Genomic DNA, 26543 nt, shown 5'->3' with positions numbered 1-26543 from the left:
AAGTGCTCCATCCTCAACTGATGTCAAAGAACCCTTCATTTGTTCTGTAGGAGTCATCAGATCAAAGCTAGCCACACAGCTCACACTCTGCTGAGCCAAAGGTGGAGTGTTCAGGAACTCGTAAAGCAGTGCTGAGGCACACAGGATTTCTGCAGGAAGAAAAGAGCTGATTTCTCTCATGCTGCACAACTGGGACGAAGAAAAGGGAGACAGATTTTCTATGTCCAACATTTTTATAGGAGAGCATCCATTCTCCCATAGTTACAAAGAAATGCTACAGACTGTTAGACTGTATGCTGCAGAATTTCAGTAGATGACTTTAAAAGTATTTTTCCCCCTTTCCTATAAACATTCAGATTCATTTCTAGAGAGCTTTATTAATTTATTTCCCACTCAATGCTGACGGATCCCACAAAGGATTTTGGTATATTCATGCGAACCTCTCTCTGCTCAGTTCTTATGTATAAGATAATTAAATTCACTTGGATCCAAATGGGAATTCCTGCTTTCCCTGCAGGAAAAGACAGAAACAGCTGCAAAAATAGCCCTGATAAAGGCTGCTTTTGCCATTCAGGAACATCTCTGAAGTCTGTCCAAACTTCACCTCCCCTCTGCCTCACCACACAGACTCTCCATCTCAGCTGCTCTGAACCCCAGCTTTCTCCTACTCTCTTCTCCCTCCCTCACCACCACGGGTCATTCTTATACCAAATACTCTCAGTAAGTAATGTGTCACTGGAGTTTCTTAAGGCTGTAGGAAAAGAATATATAAATCTCAAAGAAAACAGCAGTATATTGTCTTTAAGCTCTTCTACTCTCAAACTTAGCACAATTCAGCCAAGGACAACTTGAAGGTCATCAGAACAAATCCAAAGAAAAAGGCTGGGACTCCATCTGGTTGACATACACCAGTGTGACTGGGCTTGCTCTTTGAGTAAGAAGCATTTTCTACTTGTGCAGGTCTAAACAAACATACAGTTTACATACGATGTAAACATGACTCTACGTTGCATTCTATTTAATACATTTATCTCCATGGAAGAGTTCAACACTACAGAACACCTTGATATTTATCCACACAAGACTTTCTGTGGAGTCTTTTGCAGCGAATTTAACATCCACAAAATGTTTTCTTTTCTCAGAGAGAAGACACAGCCCTCCCAGATGCCCCCAGCCCATCAAACAGAACCCACCGCAGGCTGACAGGAACAGTTTCTGTGTCTAAAAAATTAATACATTAGCTAGCACATGCTGGTGTCCTCAACCTGGCAAGGCAAACTGCATTTTAACCTCTGCTGAAGAAAACCCCGGGAAGAAATCCAAAGGTTACCTCTACCAGGAAAGACAGATTGCTGCACATACACTATGCACAGCAACTCATGTACCACAACTCATATTTTTTTTATTCCTCAGTGAAAGCAAGACCTAGGAGTAACAAACCAGAGCAGAAGCCTCGTGCAGTGCAGTTTTTCATTCTTCAGCTGAAGTGTCATCCAAGGACATCAGCTCGAGGAGCGAATTTATGGCAGGATGCACTGGAACTGAGCTTGTCCCCACAGCCACCCAATGCTTGAATCACCAAAGTGCCTTTTCTCCTCATGGGCCTCACACGGATCCACAGGGTGACTCTCCAGCCCCTCCGCTGCTGGGATCTCACACTGGCCCTTTGTAGTAAGTAAGTCAACACACTTTAATTCTAAGGCAGAAGTGGGTGCATGCACATGCAGACAAAAACAACGTACATCATCTCTTACCTGAGCCATTTCTGCCTTCAGGATGATTTTGTGAAAGGTATTCTCCAAAAGCCCTTGCCGCTCTGTGCATCCAAGCATCACCGACAAAAGCAGTAAGAGAAAGAAGAGATGGACAGTGGTTGAATTCCAGGGAAGGAAGGAACAGTTCAACACACACTGCTGTCTTTCCCTCAGCTTCAGCTGACATCAACTGAAACAAGCTGCAGTGGCAGCTCCTCTATTAACACACCTCAGCTTTTCCCCAGCCAAAGCATTTCCTTAAACAGAGTTGCACTACAACCCTGGCAGAGAAACAACAGACAAAACCAGTGGTAAGACAGAAAAAAAAAATTCTCTCGTGTGCAACTTGGCCTGGTTTCTGCGGTGCCTGTATCTCCCAGTTAGGAGCTGGATCACAGCTCCAAGCACCACGATCACAGCTCCTGCAGCCCTGAGGGGAAGGAAACCCATCCCAGTCCCAACCATCACCACAGTCTGTCTTCTACTCCGGTTACAAGTGCTCTTATTTGTGAACAATCATACCTAGATATTAATGCTAACACCCATTTCACCTGCCTGATCCCTAAATTATCCATCACCAACAACGTCAGTATTTGGACCACTGGCAACCCATAAAAACCTCTTGCTGTTCTTCAATAGATTTAGGTCCCATGAATGACTGAGATTTTACTGAAATATATTACAGCTCAACCAGGGAGAGTGAGCTCAAACCTTACTGCACATCAAGAGAGTGAAACTACAAATATTCCAACTTGGGAGCTCTCTGCGTTTAACCCACAGAGGAAAGGAAAGGTCAAGGCACGCATTCCCTCATATAAATACTGGGTGGAGACTCACGAACAGCAAGATCAAACAGGCACCCACCTCCCTGGTAAGTCAAGCCAAGCACTCAGCCTGCTAGCACACAGACAGCTCTTGTGGAGGAGGAGAGGAAGACATGGGACAACTGGGAGGATTTTCCATGCCTCGAAACATCCCACCCCAGTTCTAGATGCTATAAAAGACTAAGCTCCGGAAGGTGCTACATGTCTAAGTGAAAGCAGCTTTGACCTCCAAATCAACCTACTGCCTTGCTACCCAACACCACTGCACATCTCAACCTGTGTGGCCAGGATTTTCTCCCATTGCTTTCACTCGTCTCCTCCCAAAGGGAGGTACAACGTACCTCTCAGTGACCACAACTGGAAGGAGTGGGAAGTGCATTTGTCAACCACAGCCAGCTAAAGAGGATTGATGTGAAAGATTAAAGAACAATTTAGTCTCTTTGGAGCAAAACTTCAGCGCAGACAAATCTGAAGAGCTCTGATGCAGCACAGCTACAGCTGTGCAAGAAGAAAAGTTTAACCCTTCTGCATCATTACAGGCCACATGCAGCGCCGAGGTTTTTCTTTTATCCAGGTTCCTGCTTGTCTGGGACCAGGATGTACTTCTAACATCAGCCTGAGGTGCCAGCTGCCCAAATTGCATTGCCCAAAGCCTACACACCCCCAGAGATGGTCATGCACAGTCATGTGGAAGAGCTGTACAACTAGCACAGCAGTCTGCAAGGAGCAAACTGTCATGGTTCACCCAGGCAGGAGGACAGCACCTCATGAATCGTCCTTGCATCCACTACCCTTTGGTCTCAGCAAAATGCAGAACTTGGTCTTGGGGCAACAGAGAAAAACTTGAGAGCTGAAGCTGCTCTTGCAGCCCAGCAGAGAAGGGCAGAGGCTCAGCCAAAAGCCAGGACTGGGCTCACTGGCAGCAGGAGGCTATGCTAGAGACTTCCAGCCTCTCTTCCACTAGACAGCAGGACACACATCCTCCAAAAAGGCTTCAAAGTTTATCCAGAGCAACATCAGTCACTTAATCGATGAAAATAATAATGAGAAAAATATCAGGGAGAGAGCACAGGGACTTGCACTAAAAGATACTCTAAAATTCAAAGATAAAGTTTAGTTTGTAACTAGTTCAAAAGCTCCAAGAGCACCTATCGCTTTCCTCCATTCATCTCCACCAATGCCTGATGCAGAACTGTCTGCTTTAGAACATGATCCAAGGCTTCACCTTTAGCTTGCAAACCATGCTCAAAAAATTAGCACCAATCGTTACTTAAGACCCAACATACAAATGATGGGCCAGAGGAGCACTGCTGCACTCCATCCCTCTCATTCTAAGCAAAAACAGTCATCCAGAGCCCGAGCTCAGAGGTGCTGCACAGCCTCCAGCCTCCCCCTTCTCATCCCCAGCAGACGGGGCAGCAGGGCAGAACCTTGCAGGCCAGATCCCAACATCTCAGCACTCTCCTCACAGAGCAGAAGCACGGGGCTACTCAGAAACATGCTGCCAACACCAGCTGAGCCCGCAGCTCCGTCCCTGCCATCCCACTGCACTGCTCTTCATGCTGCTGGTCAGCCTAAGAGCAAACAGCCCTGGATGCCTGATCACAGCTCTCCAGTGACAGTTAATAAGCCAGCGAAGCCTGCAAAGCACAATGTGCAATGGGGGTTTTCCAGCCAATTGCACTGCAAACTCCAGATTAATTGTTTGCCTATTATCACAGTGGTTCCCTTCTACATTTCTGCCTCTCAAGTGCCACTGAGGCTGTGCCTCAGCAGATCTCCCACAGATGCCCACACATGCCTCTTGCCAAGGGCACTCGGATGGCCACACTCATTCCTTATGCCTGGCCTCACCTTGCCAAGCCTCCTGTCCTCCTTCCCTGCCCTCGCTGTGCTCACTCACCCCAGTTTGCCAGCACCTGCCAGCATCATTAATGTGCCATTCACCGTCCCTGGCTATGTGCTGACATGATTGAAATAAAGCAGAGCAAAACTCAAGCAGCTGGTAACTGCTCTATTCTGTGTCTCAGCCACTACAGCCAAAAAAGCCCATCAAGCCCTCTGATGGTTCTGGACAGTAACCCTTCTGCTGGGCTGGAAAGAGACATGTGATTTAACTTGTAAGAGAAGGAAAAAAGAAATTTGTTTCAGACGAGTGAGATGAAGTGCAAGGTGCCTTACATGGACACAAGGAGATGAGCTATAGCCCTGCGCGTGTGACACTGTGAAAGCAGCATACAAATGAGCAGGTAGCTACTGAGAGGCGATCAGCTGATGCCACAAGTTCAGCCCTGACTCATCTAGAGGAAGGTTTTCATTTTGGTGACAGACCAGACCTGCACATAACACAGTCAGTACAGTTTGATGTAACCAGACATCAACCAGAACCCACTGCCTCGGTGCACTGAGCTATTGAGTGCAACCAGCAAGGAGAATGCTGCCTGCGCCCCAGAGGAAACACTACTGTCTTCTTTGGCTTCTCCTCCAACAGAACTACTTCCAGAGTGCAGAGGGTGGGGTGGAACAACGCAGGCAAAGGAAGCTGCCCTTCTGCAGTCATCTCTCAGCACTCACAGTGCTGGTGTCAGGGCTGGAGCCGTGCATGGAAGACTGAGATCTGGCAGAGAAGCAGAGAAGGTTTAGACAAACATTTGCTAGAAGGAGGAAAGCCGCCAAATAACAGAGATATCAATTACAGCGTGATGAGTGTGGAATAGCCTTTATGTCTCTGAAATAATCACATCAACAGGATAAAAGGAGCCTTGATGTGTACTGGCAGCTACGGGAAATTGATGCACACAAATTTATGCACTCCTCTAAGCTGACACTGAAGTAAGCTAAAAAATGTGTATTGAAACGCTCAGAAATACATGAAAGCACTGTGGTAACTCCATTTTGAGCACTGCAACAGGATAAGCAAAAGTCAGAGTACTCAGACTTTTATTGTACTGAAAGAGAAAAGCACACCTTCTCGTGCATGTTGAGAAGTAGCGCTCAGGAGGTGCTGCAGGAATCTGCTGTGACAGCATGTGACAGTGCTGGGCATCAGAAAAACAGGAGCAAGAGAGCCCTGCACCATTGGGACTTACATCCAACAGCAGCCCTGGGAGCACCACAGCATGTCCATCCTTAGCAGCTCCATCACACAGAAACCACTGATGCTCACAGTGGTTAAACCCCACGTCGGCACCATGCTGACAAAAGTTGGCCTGCAATAGCTAAGTAACAGAAAAACTGTCACTCTCGGGAAAAGGAAAACCACTGCTGAAATCCTGAAGTCAAAGTTTGCACCGTCTCAGAGGAATTTATATTTACAAAGCTCTGACAGGAGGAGAGAGAACAGAGCAGGTAATCAAAACATGGGAGTTCATACCATCCACGGGAAAATTCACAAGCAGAAAAAAGGAATCCAGACTCCACTAAGAACCCCGACCTAAGCCAGAAATGACTCGACAGTAAGAAACCTGAGGTAAGGAGTGCATTTGGGTATCTCGGTATTTTGTCAGCGCAAGACAGACACTTTCTGAGCCTTTGTGGACTTGTTTTAAACCATCCTATGGCCTCAACAGTCAGCAAAGGGGGAGCGAGGCAGAATTCTCCTTTCTGCAAACACCAAAGTCCCGACACTTCGGTGTCAGATAAAGCACATACTCAATTCACACATGTCCCGTGATAACTACGTCAAGGAGAAGTTCTGGAACATCCAGCAGAAGCCTCGTGTCCTCTACAAGCACTGCTGCACTCCCCACAGGAAAGCTACAAATCAGAGAAATACCAAGTGGAGCTGCAGTTTATTGCCACATCTGGGATGTCAGCATCGTTCTGTAGGGCTAAAGGCAGTGAGGACAGAGAGAGCCATTTCTAAAGGCTTTGGTTCGTCTCTGCCCTTGAAAGCAAGCTGAGGAAGCCAAGGAGAGCGTGTCCGATGGGAACATGCAGACACCCAAAGCACAGCAGCCAGAGCTGCTGGCAGAGGGGCAGCACCAAGGTCACAGCGCAAGGACAAGGACACATCCCTGCCATCCGCAGGCATGCCCCGGGAGCTGCAAGGCAAAAAAAAAAGCACACACATGAAAGACAGAGCACGACAGCAAGATCTCACAGCCACACGATTAAAATCTGAGCAAAGCAATGCCGCTGAGCCAGCACCACTTTCAGGGTGCCAGACTGGAGCTGTGTGCTGCAGCTTCCTCAGGAGAGGACAGGACAGCAGAAACTGAAGACACAGCAGCATGGATGCCCTCAGTGATGCTAATGCAGAGCAACTTTGCCATTATTTTTGAGGAGCTATGTAAAAGTCCTAGCACACAACACACTGCGTGGAGCTTAATGAATTCTCCTGGGACAGGTGATCCCCTGAGCACTCTGCAGAGATTTTAATTGAAGAAGCTTGGGCGCGTGCCCCTTCTGCTTGGATCACATCCCTCACAGTAGCAAACAAATGATGCTCCCCGTTCAGTAAGAGGGGCGAATGTGCACACACACTCCAGCTGCATGCAACAAAAATACATCAGCAGCTGCTTGAACTTGCAGTGCATTTCAGGATGCGATTTTTTCCTTTCAAAAAGTCACCTGCCCCAGGTGAAATACGGACAGCAGAGCTCAAGAGCTGCTGGGAAATAATCCCAGAGCATCTCTCCCTGCAGCATAAATGCAAGGCCCCAAAACTGACTACATGAAACTGAGGGGGGCCAGATCATCGCAGCAGCATTACCCACGCAGGTGATCCAAGCCCCCAGCCCTCTGGGGAAGGGCAGAGCAGCATATCTGCGTGCCTTACCTACCATCCTGCAAAGCCCTCTCTGTAAAGAAATGAGATGAGGACATGTGGGATGCAGAAGGAGGACCCAGGGCAGAGGAGAACAGACAGTGTGCACTGGGAAGCTTGGAGAAACCTTCCAGCAGGTGGATGCTGTCTGCTGTAGAAATGCTGAGGATGGCTGTGACTGCACAAGGCAGAGGCTGACACGTGCTGCTAAAAGCCAAACCAGCAGTGCTTGCTCCCCACCAGCACCACCTTCACACAAAGGAGCAACGCAAGGAGCTCTGTGTTCCCTGCCCTCCCCAAAGGCTTCTTCAATTGGACATTCATTCAGCTGGACAGAGCAGCACTGCATAACGGCCAGCCTGACCACCCCTCAGGGACTTCATGTTTCACAGCCCACCCTCCCAACCCCTCTGGTCAAAGCACACGATTCACACCCCTACCAGACACCTCCGAGCTCCCACGCAGCAGCAGCAGCCGCCTGTCAGTAGCTGCAGCACACACATAGCAAACCAAAACCTGAACTCTGCAGATTTCACACTACACGAGTAGTGTGCCCATCCTGATGTGGGCAGTTGCATTCCAAATGCGCTAGCTGCTCTCAAACACCCACACTACCATTTGAAATCTTCTCGCCTGTTACAGAATATGCTGTTTGTGTGCCTGACTGCCTAATCGTACACCCAGAGCCCCATTACAGCACTCAAGGTGCATTTTATGTCATTTCTTTCCAACCACCTGGCTGACATCTGCCAAAAAGAATCTCACTGCCGAACCTCTGAACACCACCGAAAGCGCTCATGTTTTCAGCTATGAACACAGCACACTGCAACGTGGGGAGAAGTTCCACGTTCTGCCTCGACAGCTTTCTCCAGATGCACTCCAGAATTTACAACACACAAGGACAGCACCACACAGACAGCTTTGGTGGTGCTCCCTTCAAGCCCTCAGAGCTTCCATGGACAGCGAGATGCCGTAATGCTGAGCCCCAGCCTCACAGAGGTGACGGCAGCACAGATCAAGCCCTACACACCACTCCAGGCTGTTCCGAAGCAATTCTGTCTGACACAAAGGAGGTTACATAACGTAGCTGAAAAGTTTATTTCTTCCCTTTTTCCCCAGCAGCACAGAGCTCATCTGGATGTAGCAAAGCCCCGGACAGACCTGCCCAGCACACAGCTGTGCTGGAAGGGACCCTGAAGAGCTGCTCCATGCCCTGACACCCAGCTGCAGTGAGGCAGGAGGATCGAGTCCGTCCTGCCCAGCAATGAGCAGAGCTCCTCCGCGATGGCTTTGTGAACCGAGGCACGGTCACCCACCAACACGTTTTGTAGGATGTCCTACGCTCATAAGCACCACGGGCTACAAGCACAGTCAGCGAAACCCTACGCTGTAAGGCAAGCACAAAAGCACGACAGGACCCACAGCCACAGAACCCAAACCTCTCACTGCTCAGCACGGCGGCTCCGGGCACTGCAGAAGCGGGCAGATCCGATGGGTTCTGCAGCGTGTTTCCCAGGGCTGAGGGATGCTCCCGCAGCAGGTTTCCCACACAGCAGAACGGGAGCCCTTAAGGAACGCTGCCCCCGGGCGCACAGATGGCATTTCAGCCGATTAAAAGCCGGCCAGCAGACTGACGGTTTGCGAAGCCCCAGAGCTCCGCTCTGCCGGAGCCTCGGACGGTGCGGGCGCAGCGGTGACCCGCACACACGGCTCAGCGCCGGGCGGGGTCCGCCGAGCCTCCGAGCCGCCTTCGTAGGGACGCGCCCCCCACCCCCATCCCACCACCCACCTCACTTTGGCCGCCACCGACGACATGGCCTCGTTCCTCAGCGTCTTCCTTTTGGACACGGCTGTGCCCATATTCGCGCGGGGGATGACTGCCGGAGGAGCGCTCATCGCACGAGCCCGAGGCCGCCCATGCCGCGGCGGGGCCGGGTGCCGGGCCGCTCCCCGCGCTCAGCGCCCCGCCATGCCGCCCCGCTGCCCCCGGCGAGTGCGGCTCTCCGCCGCGGCCGCTGCCTGCTCATTGACTGCGGCAGGAGGGAGGGCCAGGGCGCGGCCAGCCGCCCAGGAAGCGCCGCTATATTTGGCCGCCGGCTCCCTCCTCCGCCCCCGCCTCCTGACATCATGGCGGGCGGCCCGAAGGGGCGCGGAGCTGCGCTGAGGTGAGGCGGTGCGCGCCGTCGGGTTTAACGCTGCTCGGTTGCAAAGCGCTCCGAGGGCGGGCAGGCGCTGGTGGGCTCTCTAGTGACAGCGGTGGAACCTGAAGCTGCTGAGGAAAAGGTCATCCACCGAGAAGGTGATCGGGCACTGCGGCAGCCTCCCCTGAGGGCTGCTCGTGGCCCCTGGCAGAGCTCAAGGAGCGGCTGGGCAACGCTCTGCAACGTATGGTCTGACCTTTGGGTGTCCTGTGTGGAGCCAGGAGTTGGACTCCATGATCATTATAGATCCTTTCCAACTCAAGATATTCTGCCTTGCTTTTTCTTCACCTAGGTATGTCACTGGCTCACTGCCCGTCAGAGAGCTTTTATGGCAGAGATGGAAAATCTGGAAAACAGAATCACGGAACCACCAAGATTGGAAAAGACCTTCAAGATCATCCAGTCCAACCATCCACCTATCACCAATAGTGCTCACTAAACCACATCCCTCAACACAAAATCCAAACTTTCTTTGGGCCCCATCAGGGTCGCTGACTCCACCACCTCCCTGGGCTGCCCATTCCAGTGCCTGAACACTCTTTCAGAAAAGTGGTATTTCCTAGCATCCAGCCTAAATCTGCCCTGGCGCAGCTTGAAGCCACTCCCTCTAGTTCTATCACCGGTTACACGAGAGAAGAAGCTGACCTCCAGCTCACAACAGCCTCCCTTCAGGCAGTTACAGAGAGCAGTAAGGTCTCCCCTGAGCTCCTCTTCTCCACACTGAACACTGCCAGCTCCTTCAGCTGCTCCTCATCAGCCCTGTGCTCCAGACCCCTCACCAGCTTTGTTGCCCTTCTTTGAACCCGCTCCACGGCCTCGATGTCTTTCTTGCAGCGAGGGGAATCAATGCAGACTTATCTTAATTTCTTGAAGAGTTCTTGTAATTATTTGGTTCTATTAATCTACAACTTGGAAAGCAAAGCAAGTCATTTAGAGAGCAGAAAACCCAACTGCTCCGCTGTGTACAGACACAAGAATCTCACTGCCTGGGTTTTATCACACAAAGCACCATGAATAGCAAACCTGCAGAAATGCATCTCTGCTTGGATACCAGCTGTGAGAGAAAAAGTTCCCCGTGTGTAGAATGAAGATATCACCCTGCTTTTTAGTTTAGACTGAAGGAGAGGTGCTAAATGGCATCAGCCTCTCCATCACTGCCACCGGGAGAGCTGGTCACCGTGCCCTGCTCACTTGTCAGGGCTGCTCACACTGACATCACTCGTCCCATGGGGTTTGCAGCCCGAGCAGGATGAGCAGGGCTCAGCTGTTACCCAGTGACAAACTAAGTGATGAGGTGATAAATGCTATAATCTCGCTGCGATGTGCTAATATCAGAGAGCAGTTAGGGCAGGTGTGCCTCAGTCCTGTGTGCTGGAAGTGAGGATGGTAGAGCTGCCTGTGTAACTCAGTGCCCAGTCTTATTAGCCCTGCCACAAACAGCCATCTGGAGGTGCACACACTGCCACAGCCCAAGCCTTTTACGGTGCTTACCCCCACTTTTCTTTTTACCAAATAACTGGAGGAAAAAATGCTCTTTATTCCATAATATTTAAATATTTTGCCTGTGGTAGAAAATGCTGTTCAAAAACAGAAGAAAATCAACAGACCTTTCTACTCTAACCCTACATAATCCCCCCCAGATCTACATGGGAACACCCTGAAGTTCCCATCAGTGATATGGTTTGGATCCAAAACAAGACCCAGCATCAATGTACTGGATTTCTTCTCACAGAAGGAGATCCCCATTAAACATCTAACAGTCATAAGCCACCCCCCCTAATTTTTTATTTTTATTTTTTGTACACCAAAGTGTTTCTCCAACAGAAAGTAAGAGAGAATCCATTTGTTTTTAGGGAACTCCTTAAAAAAACCTCTGCTGTGTATGTGAACCATGCAGTTGGTTACAGTGAGTGAAGCAGTGCTCAGTACTGTCAGTTCCAAAATGTAAGAGAAGGATGCCTCCACCTTCACCCCACTTTCAGGCCATATCTCTCACCTGTGCTCCTCTGGGAGCTCTTTCAGATGCCCTCATCCATCACTCAGCAAGCCTCAGTGCAGGGCTCACCTCAAGGCACTGCTCAGAGCTTGGCTGGATCTTTGGATTTTGGAGATCTCCAGTGTCCATCTCAGTGCTATGCCACTCTCACAGAGGCCTTTCTTCTTGACTGATCATAATTCTTTTCTCTTGTTGCAATTCATACCCAGTGCCTGTGCACCCCTGCGGAGGGCCCTGCTCCATCACTCCCTGGCCCCTGCAGGCACTGGCCCATCTCCCTGCAGTTTCCATCTTGCGCTCTGCTCCCTTCCCCCACCTGCACTTTGGGTTTCCTCTCTGCTTTCGGGTTTCTCCTGGTATCTGGGGGTTCAGGCAGCCCAGTGTGACAAAGATGGGGATGCAGCCATTGTGCCAAGCGCCTACAGCTCATTAAAGCTGGCGAAATGCCTTTACTTCGTGCTAGGAAAAGAGTCAGGCGAGCCAGGCAGACAGTTCCCCATCACTTCTCCATGGCAACAGGCCTTCCAGATGCATGTAGGCAAACAGGCCGAGGAGGCAGGGAGCATCACAGTCCCTGTGCCCGTACCCCAACCCTCCTCTGGTGGGGCTCCCTGCTGAGCTTGCTCCATGCTAGGGGAGCACAGCCCTAAACTGCTTCAAAAACAATCATAGCTTGTCAGAGAAATGCTCTCCTCCTTCCACTGGTGAAAATGAAACATTCCGAACCTGATACAGGCAAAATTCATCCTAGCCACTGATGATTTTTTATCTATATAAATGTGTCATGCTTGAAAAGCCTGGTATTATTGAATCCTTGCAAACCAAAAAACATGTATTAGTCTAATATGAGATCCTGAATCCTATGCCTTGTTAGGTCTAAGATGAGAAGGGCCGATGACCTTCAGATATTAAGGTTGCAGTCTTCTAATGCTTAGAAAAGTAATTTTTGTCTAAATGAGCAAAAGAATGAGTGTCCTGACCATTTAAATTAAAAATAAAATAACATAAAATGGAAATAAAGCAAGCAAAAAACAGTTACATAAACCACTGACAAAAAGCAAAACCAAACAACAACAAATACTCCTCAAACACATGGAGCACAGAAACCCTGCTGGCGAGTCAGAAGCTGGCCATGGTGCAACAAGAGCTCTCGCAGGAGGCAAGGTGGGAACAAAAAAAAGAACAAAGTGGATGTTTTGCAACCTTAGTCAGTGAGGACAAGCTCTGAGAAGTGCTGTGCCAAAGTTCTGTATAAGGACACAGGATTTGACTTACATTCAAGCTGCCTGCTGAGGAAGTTGAGGAAAAAATAGCCAAACCGAAGAGTACAAATTCACCAGGCTGAAGTGGCACTCACTGAAGTGCTCAGGATGAGGAACCCAGGTGACATAATTTAATTACATAATTTAGCATGTAACCACTGTGCATGGCAGCCTCCACGTCTGAGAGCTGCAAGGTAACAAATAGGAAGGGTTTGGGGTTATTACAGGCTGTGAGGTATCTCTTGAACAAAGTGAAAGAATATTGGTGTGCCTTTGAATACATCTGATACATTGGAGAAAAAAAAAAGTGAAAAAAGGTGGTTTTCCTTCTATAAAGGAACACCTCAAATCTACTGCCATTCTTTAGAGGAGTTTCGGTCTGCACTCTTCAGTGTGTTCGTAAATAATCTTGAAAATGAAGTGAAAAAAAGGAATGGCAACTTGCTGATGATGCTGAGATATTCAGAGTCATAATACATGAGATGCTGTAAGGATTTATACAAGGACCACATGATAGTGAAAAACTAAGTAATAAAATGGCTCAGGACATCCAGTCTAGATAGTTACAAAGATAGGCGGACAGGAGAAAAACAGCACTGGGCTCTGCACTGATCCTTATCCTGAGAAATGTCTTTTTCTCCCAGGTTCACCTGCATCTCATCCGCACCCAAGCTGCACTTGTGCATCACAGGCTGATCACCGGCTTTGGGTTTAGTGCAAACCCAGGGAAGAAAACTGCAGTATGGTAAGCATAAAACCAGGACAAAGCATGATATTTGATTGGCCATGTGTGGTGACTGTATTTTGGCAGTTGTACAAGGGCAGAATAGCAGGGTAGCAGTGCCAAGGGAGATGTGGGACCCCCACCCTAGGGACATTTCCCAGGGCTGTACACTGCTGCACGAACCAGCAGTGGGGTGCTCCCAGGCAGTTGCTGTGCTCAGACCAGCAGTGCTGTGAGCACTGGCTCAGGCAGGGATGTTTTTAGCCCCCCGCCCTCTGTTGCTGTCATTCTGCACGAAACATTTGGCTCGAATGTGGTAACAATGGAAGGGCAAAGCACTGGCTTGATGTCACAACATCCCAATTCAGCTCTTCTGCCAAGTCAGAACAGCCCTGAGAGATGGTGATAAAATCAAGGTGGGGGGGAAGCTGGAGGAGCTGTCTGGGTTTATCTGTACAGCAGTGCATGGAAAGAGCTGGAGGACAACAGTTCTTGTATCCAACTGCGGTGGGAAGCTCAAGCTCTCCCAGGTACCAGGAGGTCGCTAACCTACCACCTAGCTGCCTTCCCACTTGGTTAATTTGGCCACTTCGAGACGTTCCTGTTGAATCCATCGATTAGAAACCTCTCTAACGAGGCACTGTATGTAAATAACTCTCCCCAAACTGGAATAATTAAAATTAAGCAATACATCACAGAAGCAATATCAATAGTTATCAAGTTGGAGCCAGCCAAGAATTATGGTTTTGCTTGGAGCAGATTCGCTTGGACAGATCTGTTCCTGAACAGCCATGCACTTGGCATCAGAAAATAAGAGCTTGTTCAAATACAGCCCCAAAGATAGTTCTGATCATTATGAACAGTTCTGAACCAGCTAGGATACAGAACACTCAGACCCGTCTTAAGGCCAACTCTTACCCAGCTATTTTTAGTTAAAAATCTAATCAGTAATTATCAGGGCTGGATACACCTCTCAGCCTTTCCTTCTGTTATGTGACAGGTACCAGCTCAGACACACTAAGACAGAGCTCAGTGTTGGCAGGAGGGGGAGTCACACCATGTTAGACCTTGTTCACTCACCCAGGCTACAGGTTACAGAGAGGGAACCTTCTCCTCCACCCTTGTAATTCTTTGCATTTGCCCAAGTCTTCTCATTTTGCCAGCATTATAAAGAAGCCAAACATTATTTTGTATTACCTGCCTGCTCCTGCACAAGGCAGCAAGGTCTGTAGGCAAGGCCAAAACAGAAGCAGCTCTGTTCCAAAGAGGAGATTTGGAATGGGGAATTTGTACTCAGCTGGGTGTGGAGACATGGACAAGCAGAACCTTTCTATCCCACAGATGGAAAAAAACAACACCAAAGCAGGCTGTGGAGCTTTGCTATCCACACATAGCTATAAACTGGGGAGGGAGGAAGGAGGAATATGAGGGCTCTTACGCCCCTTTGGGATGGGTGCAGCAAATGCAGCCAATGCTCAGGGAAAATCCCAGCACCAGCATCATCTTCTGGCACAGGGGATTTTATGGGCATGGACAGCCAGGCTGCATCTCGCTTGAACCCCAGCCACAGAGCCGCTACAGAGCTGCTTTGTCAGCCCTTGCTGGCCCTTCCAGAGGGGGTCAGATGATGACTCAGAGCAAGAACTCTTCTAAACCTGGTTTCCCACTGAGAGATTCCCATATTAGCACTAAACTGGCCTGGGCCTGTCTGGCTTCACGAGAGCAGATGTTGCTGTGGCTGACATTCTGAGCAAGAATGAAGATGACGAAGGAAGCTGTGGGATTTATTTTGCCTTCTTGTCCAAGAGCCTTTGCCAGAGTCTTACCAGCTTTCTGTGAGCTGACACTGGATGTGAGGAGGATGGTTTCAGCTTGCACTGCCATGAAGCAGCCCCTCTGGGCAGGCAGTGCCTTCCCAGGCTCCCACTGCACTGCAGCACCAGCCCTGGCACGGCCCGTCCCTAGCGGCAGGCATCACACTACTTAAAGAAAATTATGTTGCCGGCCTTTTCATTATCTTGCCCAGCAAATGTTCCCATGAAAAATAGGCCTAATTATCTACCCACATTCAAATTACTCTAAGATGCAATTTCCTTCTACTCTGTGGGGTTTGCTTTCCTTCTGTGGATCTTATGATTGAAATACACTCAATTAGCTATTACTCTGCTGGCTGAAATCTTGATGTCTCCATCCAGATCTCACAGGCATTACAACAACCCAGTACCAAAAGCTCATATGCAAACCACACAAAGGTCTCATCACTCTGTCTTGCCTGTTATTTATTAGGTTTGTATTGCAATAGACTGAGAAGCCCAGTCTGGATTGAGAGCTTTTTGCAGTGTGTAGCAGTGAGCAAACCTGCTTTAAAACATGGCCCAGGAGGCTAAAATAATTTTCGAAATACAAACTGTCTGGTGCCAGGTTAACTGGAGCCAGGAAGACTCCTGTGCACAGCCTTGTTAATATACACATACGCCTATTCCTATCACAGCATCATAGAATGGCCTGGGTTGCAAAAGAGCACAATGCTCATCCAGCTCCAACCCCCTGCTGTGTGCAGGTCACCAACCAGCAGCCCAGGCTGCCCAGAGCCACATCCAGCCTGGCCTTGAATGCCTGCAGGGATGGGGCATCCACAGCCTCCTTGGGCAACCTGTGCCAGTGCCTCACCACCCTCTGATGAAAAACTTCCTCCTAACATCCAACCTCAACCTCCCCTGTCTCACTTTAAAACCATTCCCCTTGTCCCATCACCATCCACCCTCACACACAGCCGTTCCCCCTCCTGTTCATACGCTCCCTTCAAGCACTGGAAGGCCACCATGAGGTCTTCCTGCAGCCTCCTCTTCTCCAAGCTCAACAAGCCCAGTTCCCTCAACCTTTCCTCACAGGAGAGGAGCTCCAGCCCTCTGATCATCTTAGTGGCCTCCTCTGGACCCATCTAAGAGCTCTGCATCTTTCTTGTGATGAGGGCCCCAGGCCTAATAAATTCTAATAAGGTTCAGGCATTCATGGTTGAACAAGAACAAGTCCAACCCATCATATAAACAGTTCCATCTTCTAAACCCTCTGCCCTTTTCCAAATTCCACCTTGAACACAAGCAGAGTGTTTCCCACTGCTCTGTCCTATATTACTGTCTGTGCTCACTCACTCTCCATTTTATACCAGCAGAAAACTCCTTAGTCAGTTTTCAGACAATTTGCCTGAGCACATGGAGGAGAGAGCTGGGTTGGCAGCAGTGCTTGCAGGCAGCCTGAGCACATCATGGCAGCTTCCAGCCCACGCTGTGTCAGATTGGAGCACACAGCAGGTCTGTGCTGCCTGACCCTCAATGAGCCCAAGGGAGTTTGAGCCCCATCGTACCCTCCTGTGTCACTGACAGCAAGCATCTACTGTTAGTGCTAATGCTACCACCAGAGGATTTCATGCTAGTGTTGGCACTGAACAATACTGAGCAGCTGTGCAGATACTCTCAATCAATACAGGTAGGAGAAGCTTCTAAAGACCCAAAACAAAGTCCCAAAGCAGTACAGGAGACTGCTGCAGTCTGTGTCCATGGTTTGGGTGGGTTAATTTCAAAAGCAATGTACACTTGCAGCCTGGAAGGCCAACAGTACCCTGAGCAGCATCAGAAGAAGGGAGGCCAACAGGGCAGACTGTCCCCCTCTACTCTGCTCTTGTGAGGCCTCAGCTGGAGTGCTGCACCCAGGTCTGGGGCCCCCAGTACAAGAAAGACATGGAGCTGATGGAATGGCTCCAGAGGAAGGCCACAAAGATGATCAAAGGGCTGGAGCACCTCTCCTATGAAGAAAGGTTGAGGGAGATGGGCTTGTTTAGCTTGAAGAAGATAAGGCTCTGGTGGAACCTCATTGTGGCCTTCCAGTACCTGAAGAGAGCTTACAAGAAGGAGGGGGACTGACTTCTTATGCGGCCTGATAGCGATAGGACAAAGGGGAATGTCTTTAAACTAAAAGATTTTGGCTAGATGTTAGGGGAAAATTTTCTATTCAAAAGGCTGCGAGGTACTGGAACACAGTGGGTGCCCATCCCTGGAGGCATTCATGGTCAGGCTGAATGGCATCCTGGGCAGCCTGACCTGGTGGTTGGCAACGTTGCCCACGGGAGGGGTTGGAGCTGGGTGTTCTTTAAGGTCCCCTCCAACCAAAGCCAGTCTGTGATTCTGTGAAAAGAGTCTTCTTCCTACAGCTTTGCAAAGGAAGTCACTGCCCAGGAGACAAAGAATTTGGATGAGACCCTTTATCTCAGATCCACGAGAGCTGCCAGCAGGACAGCGGGCATTTTAAGAGCAGCGTTATACTATTTTCCTCTTATTTTCTTAAAATAATACAACAGGTAGGGATAAATATAAGAAACCTGGCAGTCAGACAAGCATCATCTATAGCACAAGGGAAGATGAGGAGGATAGTAACATTTCACTCCTTCTGTCTAAATTAGTGCCTTCACATGACATATGACATTGACATAAGCCATTCCCTGAGAATAAACTGCAATAAATATAGCCAATCATCATAACAGAGGAAACAACGTAGTTATTTCATACAGGGAAAATATTCCTTAACCTCTGTGCTGTGCAGTCACTGAAACACGGAAGCAAAGGACCTCTGGAGGTCTGTGGTCCTGCTGCCTGCTCAAAGCACAGCTGTGACCTGCACCAACACAGCATTTCTTATCCAAGTTGTGACACGCTTTCTGGATGCACCCTCCCAGAGTGATGTGTTCCCATGCTGCAGCACCTTCCCAGTGAAAAGAAGCTGATTTTGTACCTACCAGAGACATGTTTTTCTTCCAGGATTCTTCAGCACTGGCAGGGGCTGTTCCTTCAGCAGTCACAGAGGTGCAGGACTTGGCCCAAAGCAATGGAGGTCTCTCACGGTTCGGATTCCCAAGCAGCTCCAGGAGCTGTCACTGATAGCTCAACGATTCAGTGATTACTCAGTTTTTGCCCCATCCACATCCCAGTACTTCACTGTTTGGCAAAATAACAACACGACTTTGTTCTGACATTGTTGGAGCCCCGCGGGAGAAATGTTGAAGTCCAAAGTGGCTGTGTTGTATTTAAGACGGAAGGAAAAATGTTGTTAGAGGAGAGTTGGTGTGAGCTGTCTCTGTAAACAGCCAACCACTGAAAGCTCAAATCCATTCCCTGCACCATGCCCAATGTTGCTGTAATTTAAAGTGCTGCACACAGGAATGAAATCTGCTGTTTTGGACTTTTTCTATTACTGTTAGGATTCAGGCAGATCTGGAAATGCTGCACTCACACTCTGCACAGCCCAGGACATAGCAGAGCCCATCTTGCTCTGATGCACTTCTGCCTGGCGTGGGGCTCTGCAAGGAAGTGGCAGCCATGAGCTGATCCTGCAGAGAGCGAGGCCAAGGAGCAAGGAGAGAAGGCAGAAATGCGCAGGGAAGATGACTCAGAGAGCTCAGCTGGAGGATGATAAGGGATGCATTTAGCCTTTCCCTCCTGGTGGGCGGAAGGAAACTATTTGTGATGGTTATGGCAGAAGGAGTGAGAAGCTGAAAGGGAGGTGAGGAAAAGAGAGCGGGGCTTTGCCATATTGTGTGTTTGTGTTTACAGGGCTTTCCATAGCTCCTTTGCGGCCTGAAGTGCATACCTGAGCCCACACTAATGACAAGAAGCAGCTCTGGGCATCACGGGGAGCTGCACACACATTCAGGGCTGTCAGCAGCTCCTGACCACAGCGAGGATGTATCAAAATAGACACCATCCATTGCTGCTGAGGCATCACGTAAAGATGCAGCCACTGAAGAGCCGTAGGTTAAGATCCTGTTGGCAAGGATAACAAATTCCACATCTGCAAATATAATAGCCCAGAGCACAGGAAAAGAGTGGATATGGTGTGTGCACAGTGGAAGGGTCCGAGCTGCCCTGTGGGGAGGAATAGGAGCAGTTGCTACAGTGAAATCAGATGGGCTGAGTGGGATTTGGCTGGGGCTCGGGACAGGCAGCAGCTGAATCTGTCACTGCTCCACAAGACCTGCGTGCAAATCTTCAGCAGAACTGAAGCCAACGGCAGCGCGCTCATGTGGAAAAGGTGAATGTCATCGGGTGAGAAATGGTGCAGCAGCGTGCCATGGTGTGCAGGCAGCACAGGGCTGGTACCACGTGGGATGGAGGATCTGACCCAGTTCCGGCCAGGGTGGGGATTTGGGCCGGCTGGGCACAAAGAGACACCAGGAGCATGGTGCAGACCTGCAGCCTATGAGCAGAGGCTGACAGAAGAAATGGCTCTTCCAGGAGAAGTAAAGAGCTGGGGAGAGCCACAGCAGCAGTTCTGTCAAAGGCTGAAGAAAGGTCAGCATGAGCAGCAGTGGGGAAACTCAGACAAAACAAAAGGTGTGTGATACTGCAGACAGCAAAGTGAGGCATCAGGCTGCTGGGGGGACGCATGGCTGCCACAGAGGGCACAGCTTAGCACCATTTCACCACCTGTGAAACCAGTAGTCAGATTTCACAAAGGTTTTCAAAGTCATGAGGAAAACTGAAGGGGAAAAAAATCAACAACTGTTAGAGTGGGAAAATTAGCAGTTCTTCCAGAGGAACTTGCAATACATCACAAAAGCTAATACTGCACAGCCCAGAAAATATAATTTTGGCTGAAGAGCCATCCTCTAAGTTGGTAACCTGAAAACAGCAATTGGGAGCAAAGAGACAGTATATACAAAGAGGAATAAGGTAATAAAGACCAATCAATACCTAGCAATCACCAAAGTGAGTTATGAGGCAGATATTGATAGAGGCAGGTAAATGGACAGAGGAAAATCCATGGCTGGCAAAGCCACGAGCAGTGAGCAATTGTTCTCTAAACGTATCAGGAACAAGAGAACACTGCAGGCTCCGTGTTGCTGGAGGAGCATTAGCAGTTTGGTCAGACACAACCCCTGTGTGTCTGCAGCCCGTCCTCACGCTTGGGGCAGGGCTGATGTTGATGTGACACCGCCTTGCTCACAGTTCACCTGGACCAAATTAGAAATCTGCCTGCACAGAGGAGCCGTGGTGTTTCCACACTGGGAGGTGCATTGCTGCCAACAAGGCACTCACCGTTCCCTTCTGCTTTTAGAAAGGTTGACAATGTCAGACGTGAAGTGGTGCGGTACTCCCTGACCCGCTAACAGTGGGGAGCATGAAGGGTGGATCAGTGGAGATCCTCCATCTGCAGATGTGTGTGATTTGCACCTGAGGCCCTTCAGCAGTGAGCCAAGCTGAGCTGTGCTCTCATGGCAAGAATGGGGAGATGCCAAGCTCAGCGGGATGCTCTGCCTGCCATAACAGCGCGTGGGGCCAGCACGGCGCTCAGACAGAAAAATGGAGACACAGGATTCAATTAATATTGAATTTGAGGATTAAAAATATACCTATCAGTGGGGTCTAATGGAAAATGTCTTGTCAAATGAGCCTTGTTTCATCCTGTGAGAAAATTGCAAGTTTGTAGATAAAGGTTGCCATGTTGCCATTATTTGCTTAGCTTTTGGCAGCGTGCTTGACTTGATATCATATGACACCCTAATTACAAATTTAGCTCTATACAATCTCAATAAAGCCCCCATTAAATGGATGGAGAGCTGTAAACCCATCTCCAAACAAGGAGTCATCAGCGCACAGAGATGATTTAGAGGGATTCTGTGGGACTTGGTCCCAGCCTGACACTAATCAATGTTTTCATTGATTGAGAAATGAGCACAACATACAGCTGATGCATTATACAGCTGCTGGAAGCAGAAGGACTGGCGCTGAATAATTGTGACAGAGAAGTTGTACAGAGCAACTGGGATCTTCTCCGTGCACAAACCCATCTCAGTTGGCAGAGTTAAAGTAGGCCAGCTTTCCAGCAGCAATGGGGGAAATGTTTCATCCAAAAAAGACACAATGCAAAGAAATCCAGGCATCGTCAGGGGAAGGTAAGTCAGAAGGAATCTCGTCTGCAGTGCCCCAGCAACACGGCTCTGGCTCCAGGTGCAGAAAGTAGAGGCAGAGGATGAGAAAAGCAGCACTGACCTGCCTGTGCTTTCCTGCAGCACAAGGAGAGCTGGCCACAGAGGGCACAACCAAAGTGCCAAAGAAGGGATAGAAGAAGCCTTTGAGCTGCCCTGTGGGTCCCTGCAAGCCGTGGGGCTGCGGGGGGCTCCAGCCCACAGCCTTCCAGCAGTTCTCCCCTGCAGAACCCAGCCGTGCTGATCCCAGCAGCACACCCCACACCTGCCTGATGCCCTCCTCCCTGTGTGACACTACAACAAATACACTCTCCTAAGGGAACAAAATCTCCTTTGGTGGGGTTTTTTTGCATCGTACTGGGGTTATAGTGTTGTCCTCTCTCCTCCACCTTATTTTGCAGTAACTAACAACTCACACATTTATAATTACAGGAAGATGGGGCTGGTTTCTGGGACAGCTGAAGAGCTGGAGATGAGATGCCCAGATTTTGCAGGACGGGCTCTCCAAACAGCCCACTGCAAGTTGCCTTGCAGGGACTTACACCACCAGCTGAGATGTGTCTGGGGGGTTGGTGTGGCCCTGCAGCCCCAGGTGAGCTTTTCCATTACCTGCTCCTGAATCATCCCATCACAGCAGCCCAAGGACCCTGGAGACCATCCTGGATGGGGCTGGGATCGAGGTCAAAGTCTGACCCAATGGGGCCGCAGCCCTTCGCAGCTGCTGGGGAATCGCTCGGCTCTGCCTGTATTTTTAGCTCTGTCTGCCACATCACTCGAGTTCACGGCATGACCTAGTTTGGCAACACAAAGCACTCGTGCAGCTCCCACCCTGCCAGGTCCCCCTCTGCTCAGCAGCACGCTGGGGAGAACATCAGTGGCCCTGCGAATGGCTCCCTTGGGAGCTCTCCTCTCTGTGCATCAGCACATACGGTATGGGGCAGAATGGGGAGAGGAGGAAGAGGGTCCTTATGGGGCTTGGGCTGCCTGCAGAAAGGACACGTGCAGGGCCCCGGGTGGGATCTGCTCTGCAGAAACATGACAGCCTTTGTGCTGAGGCTCTGCATTTTACCTTGCCTTCGGTGCTCAATCAGCAGCTCCTCAGCAGTGTGGCACAGCCTGGACTCAGCTCCCCAGGTGGGTTGCCTTCAAGCCCCCAACTCAGCTCCACAGCTGACCACATCCTCGGTCAGGAGCAGAAGTTCTTTCCTACCACACATTTTGTGCTGAGGAATGGCTGCAGAGTGAAAAATGGCAGCTCTTTGGCACTTAGTAAAGCTTTCCTGACACATGAAGAACACTGAAAGGTGCACTGCTCTCACCAGAGAAAGGCTCCAAAAGTGCAAACTCCAGAGCTTCTGCAAGGCTTTTGGGAACTGAAATGTTAACCACCCAGCATGTGCTGCAGCCCCACAGCCACATCCCAGCACTGCTCTGTGATGCTCACACAACCTCTGCAACAGCTCCCTCCCACCTCATTACCCCCAAATCCCAGGGGTGCATCACATTACCAGCCAAGCTCTAAAGGCTTTTCAGATTTTTGTTAAAAGCATTCTATTTTCAGCAGAGAAATGGGCAGAATTGGAGGGGTTTCACAGCCACCAGGACACATAGCACCATGGCCAAGCCATGGGGCAGTGGTTTGGGGACCCTCTGATGTCCTCCAGCTCTGCAGCAAGGAGAGCAGTCGCCCTTCAGCCTCTTCCAACAATTTCAACTCCCAATCCAGGCCTGCCATGTCAGACACCAGAGGAACAGATCCACACCAGGTGACAAATGGAAGCACCACGATGGGGCTGAGGAAAAGGAAGCCAGCACACATACCCCTCACTGCCACAACTAAGCACAGGAGAGCCATGCAGCCTTGCCGCATTCACACCCAAAGAGCAGAGATGATCCACAGAGGCACCACGAGGAGACTGAATTTTGCATCTGGAAGGAGGTGGGTGCACACACACCCGAGATGAAGCAGAAGTGCCAGCTGACCGCACTCTTCCTCCCCAAGCACAGTGGGGCGTGGGCACTGGGGGCAAGCAGAGCTCCTAGGGCAGCTCCCAACTGCCCACCACTGCGAGCACTGCACAGAGCTCATCACATCGTGCCTGGGGACACACAGGCAGGTTGGGCTGCTTCAGCCGGGCACCAGCCTCATTTGACACACTCCTCTGTGGCCATGCATCACATCTGACGTGACTTCTCTGAGGAAATGGACTGGCATTTATAGTATATTTATAATTAATGCACATTTAGGGATGTTGTTTGGTCCTAGATTGTACACTGCTTCAGTTGCTACACTGTGGGGCAGTGCTCATCCCTGCACGGACAGCGTGGACCGCTGGAGCTGCTGAGCCCACCCCTGGGCAGATGGCACAGCTAAGGACAAGGTTTCCAAAGCCAGCTATTTCCAGCAGCTTCCTCAGCAGCACTGGTGGGTGCTGCCTTCAGCTCAGCACTGTGCTGGGGAGCTCAGGCTCAGCACAGCACATTTCTCTGTTGAGGCTGCGTCAGAGAGAACCATCGCTCCTCGCTGACAACCCCGATGGCATTTCCAGAGCTGGAGGCCTGTCTGCTTCGTGATGCTCTGTGTTCCTGTCCTTCACCCCCTGACGGTGTGAGATTTAATTAAGAGCCGCCCCTGCTGGCTCCAGCTGCAGCAGAGGACAGTGATGGAGGCTGAGCCAATTACCTGTGACAGCAGCACGTGTGAGCTCTCAGGAACGCTCACGGCCCAGCTGTGCGCCCAGGGCTGCTCCTGCAGGGCACGGCACATCCCCAAGAACAATCCTGAGACAGAAATTAAATAGATTTACGGTATCATCACTTCTAAAACCAAGACTTAAACCAAGATATTAGTAAGGCTTTGGTTTAGCTTTCCTTCTTTTATATACACGCAAATGCTTTTATTGTAATTGCTAATATCACTTTTTCCCCTCAAAGCCCTGACCGCAGACAGAGAGGTGGCCTGGCAGCGCTCCATGCCCCGTGTTGGGGTGGGTGAGTGGCCAGCGTTACAGTGCTCCTGTGGAAAGGAAGATTGCAATCTCTGGCAGTGGCTGCTGATGGGAATCTGTCCTCTGCTACCATCAGAAGCCACACCGTAACATCACATTTACCAGACACCTTAAAATCCCCAATTCCACATTCTCCAGCTCTCTGCTTTCCCACTGAGAGAGCTGGCACACCAGGCTGTGCTTTGCCCAGGCTCTCAGCATGGTGGGTGCTGGTCTGGCCTCATGGAGCATCTGCAGAGGAGGAAAACATTTGTCATATTTTTTATTTGCTGATTTTATTACTGGTTCCTACTCACAGCAACAGTAAATTAAACCCCAAAGCACAGCAGGGCCTGCGCATTGTGACAGCTTAAACAAAGCACTTGGGCAGCACACGAGGAGAGCGACACACTGGAGGAGGTCAGGGGAGCACAAGCAAATAAGATGAGATTAATTTTGGAATAATGCAGAGAGAAAATGATGTCTGCCAAGGAAGGAGCTTTGCAGGGCACACAGCCCCATGCACCTCTGCTCCTCACAGTACAGCACGAGCAGCTCATTATGGGGTCACAGCTCGTGCCCAGGGAGCTGCAGCACAAACATCCCAAACAGCACTCACAGCGTGAGGCCAAAGCCCTGCTCCTGCCCAGGCAATGCCTACGAGTAATTTTGGAAGAGGTCTCCCAGGTGTCACTGGACAACAGCAACAACAGTTCCTCTTTCCAAACCCTTCAGCAAACAGCTGTGTTTACCCTGCTGTGTAACAAAGCAATTAAAGGCATTCCTTACCTGCACTGCCAATGGGGACAGCAGTGCCACAGAGCCTGGCTGCAGCACCCCCTCGCTGGGCACTGCTGGTGGCTGAGCTGTCAGCACTACAAAGACCACGGCCAGAGCTGGAGCCCTGGGCAGGGCTGGGTGCTGGGGTGGGCAGGAACTGTTTGAAACATCCAAACAAACCCTTATGGAAACACACGTGAGCACACAGAGCATTAGGATGCCCTTGGGTGCAATTCTTTCCTGCAGGAAGATTTGGGGGTTAAGTACAGTATGGGATGGGGAGCCAATGAGAGGCATGAGGCTGAATCACTGATGCAGCCCCTACTGCCCAACCGAGGAGCAGAACACAGCCGGCAGGAAAGCAAGCCAGGAAAACAACCCTGCTTTTAAAATTGTACAGAAATTGTTCTACAATCCTCTGCACAGAAGGAGGGACTGCTTCAGTGTCCAGGGCTCAGCTATAGAGAACACATCTAGGAAAAATGTGATAAATTATTTAGAACAGACATTTAGCCTCACATGAAAGGTTTATACGCTGTCTTCTGAACAACTACATCTGAACTAAGTGCTATCTCCCCATGGAATGGGGCACAAGGTAAATACAGTGCCTCTAATTAGCACACCCAGGAACCCTGCGTTCTGTTCCTTGCAGCTCCTTCTCCCCATGCTGATGATCCCATTGGTGCACACGCAGGCTCTGGGAGCAGAACCAGCTGCTGGGAGGCGTGGAGGTAGGGCTCAAAATTTGGCCAAACACAAAGGGACAGCAGAGCCATGCAAGAAGCGCTGCGCTCGGGCTGACAGAGCAGCTGTCTGTCTGGAAAACAACATTCTGTTCCAGGTTGCTTGGCAGCTGGGGCAAGAGGAACGAGCAGAACCATCACTGCCATGGGAAGTGCGGCGCAGGTGTCTGACAAACTGCATCCGCCCACTGCCCAGAGGCTGGAAGGCTCCAGAGATCCACCCTCTGCTAAAGGCACTTCTGCTCTTCAAGGAAGGCTGAAGACCAGGAGAGGTTCAGAGCACCTCGGAGGATGAGTCTGCACTCCTGCCCTATTCGTCGGTTCCCAGAGAAGTTCCTGTACTGCAGCCACCTATCAGTGCAGATGTTGGAGGGACTCGCATCTCTTTTGCATCCCCTCTTCAGAAGAGCAAAGCTCAGCTGAGCAGGACATGCTCCTCTTCTACTGCTCAGAAGTGCTGTGCAGTTACAAAGCAAACGCCCCTTCTATAACAGCTGCAAGGTGCAGACCCCCATGTGCTTCCTCC

General features: G+C 50.1%; 1 protein-coding gene across 3 annotated transcripts in view; it reads right to left on the bottom strand.

Moving 5' to 3' along the window:
- Positions 1–9242, bottom strand: part of NSMF (NMDA receptor synaptonuclear signaling and neuronal migration factor) — a 43489-nt gene extending 34247 nt beyond the window's left edge. For 2 of the 3 annotated variants that reach the window (XM_042830733.1, XM_042830731.1), the window contains exons 1-2: positions 9136–9242; positions 1755–1816 (exon numbers count right to left, since the gene is read on the bottom strand). In XM_042830733.1, coding sequence (XP_042686667.1) covers positions 1755–1816; positions 9136–9242 — 169 coding nt within the window. The remainder of the gene's footprint in view (positions 1–1754; positions 1817–9135) is intronic. The other variant, XM_042830732.1, reaches the window with a different exon arrangement.
- Positions 9243–26543: the final 17301 nt, after the last annotated feature.

The sequence above is a fragment of the Centrocercus urophasianus genome, unplaced genomic scaffold (genome assembly GCF_019232065.1).
Source record: "Centrocercus urophasianus isolate 14NV4802_14NV808 unplaced genomic scaffold, USGS_Curo_1.0 seq_34, whole genome shotgun sequence".
NCBI classification, from domain to species: domain Eukaryota; kingdom Metazoa; phylum Chordata; class Aves; order Galliformes; family Phasianidae; genus Centrocercus; species Centrocercus urophasianus.
Note: the sequence above shows the minus strand (reverse complement) of the source record. Positions and strands in the feature narration are given on the sequence as shown.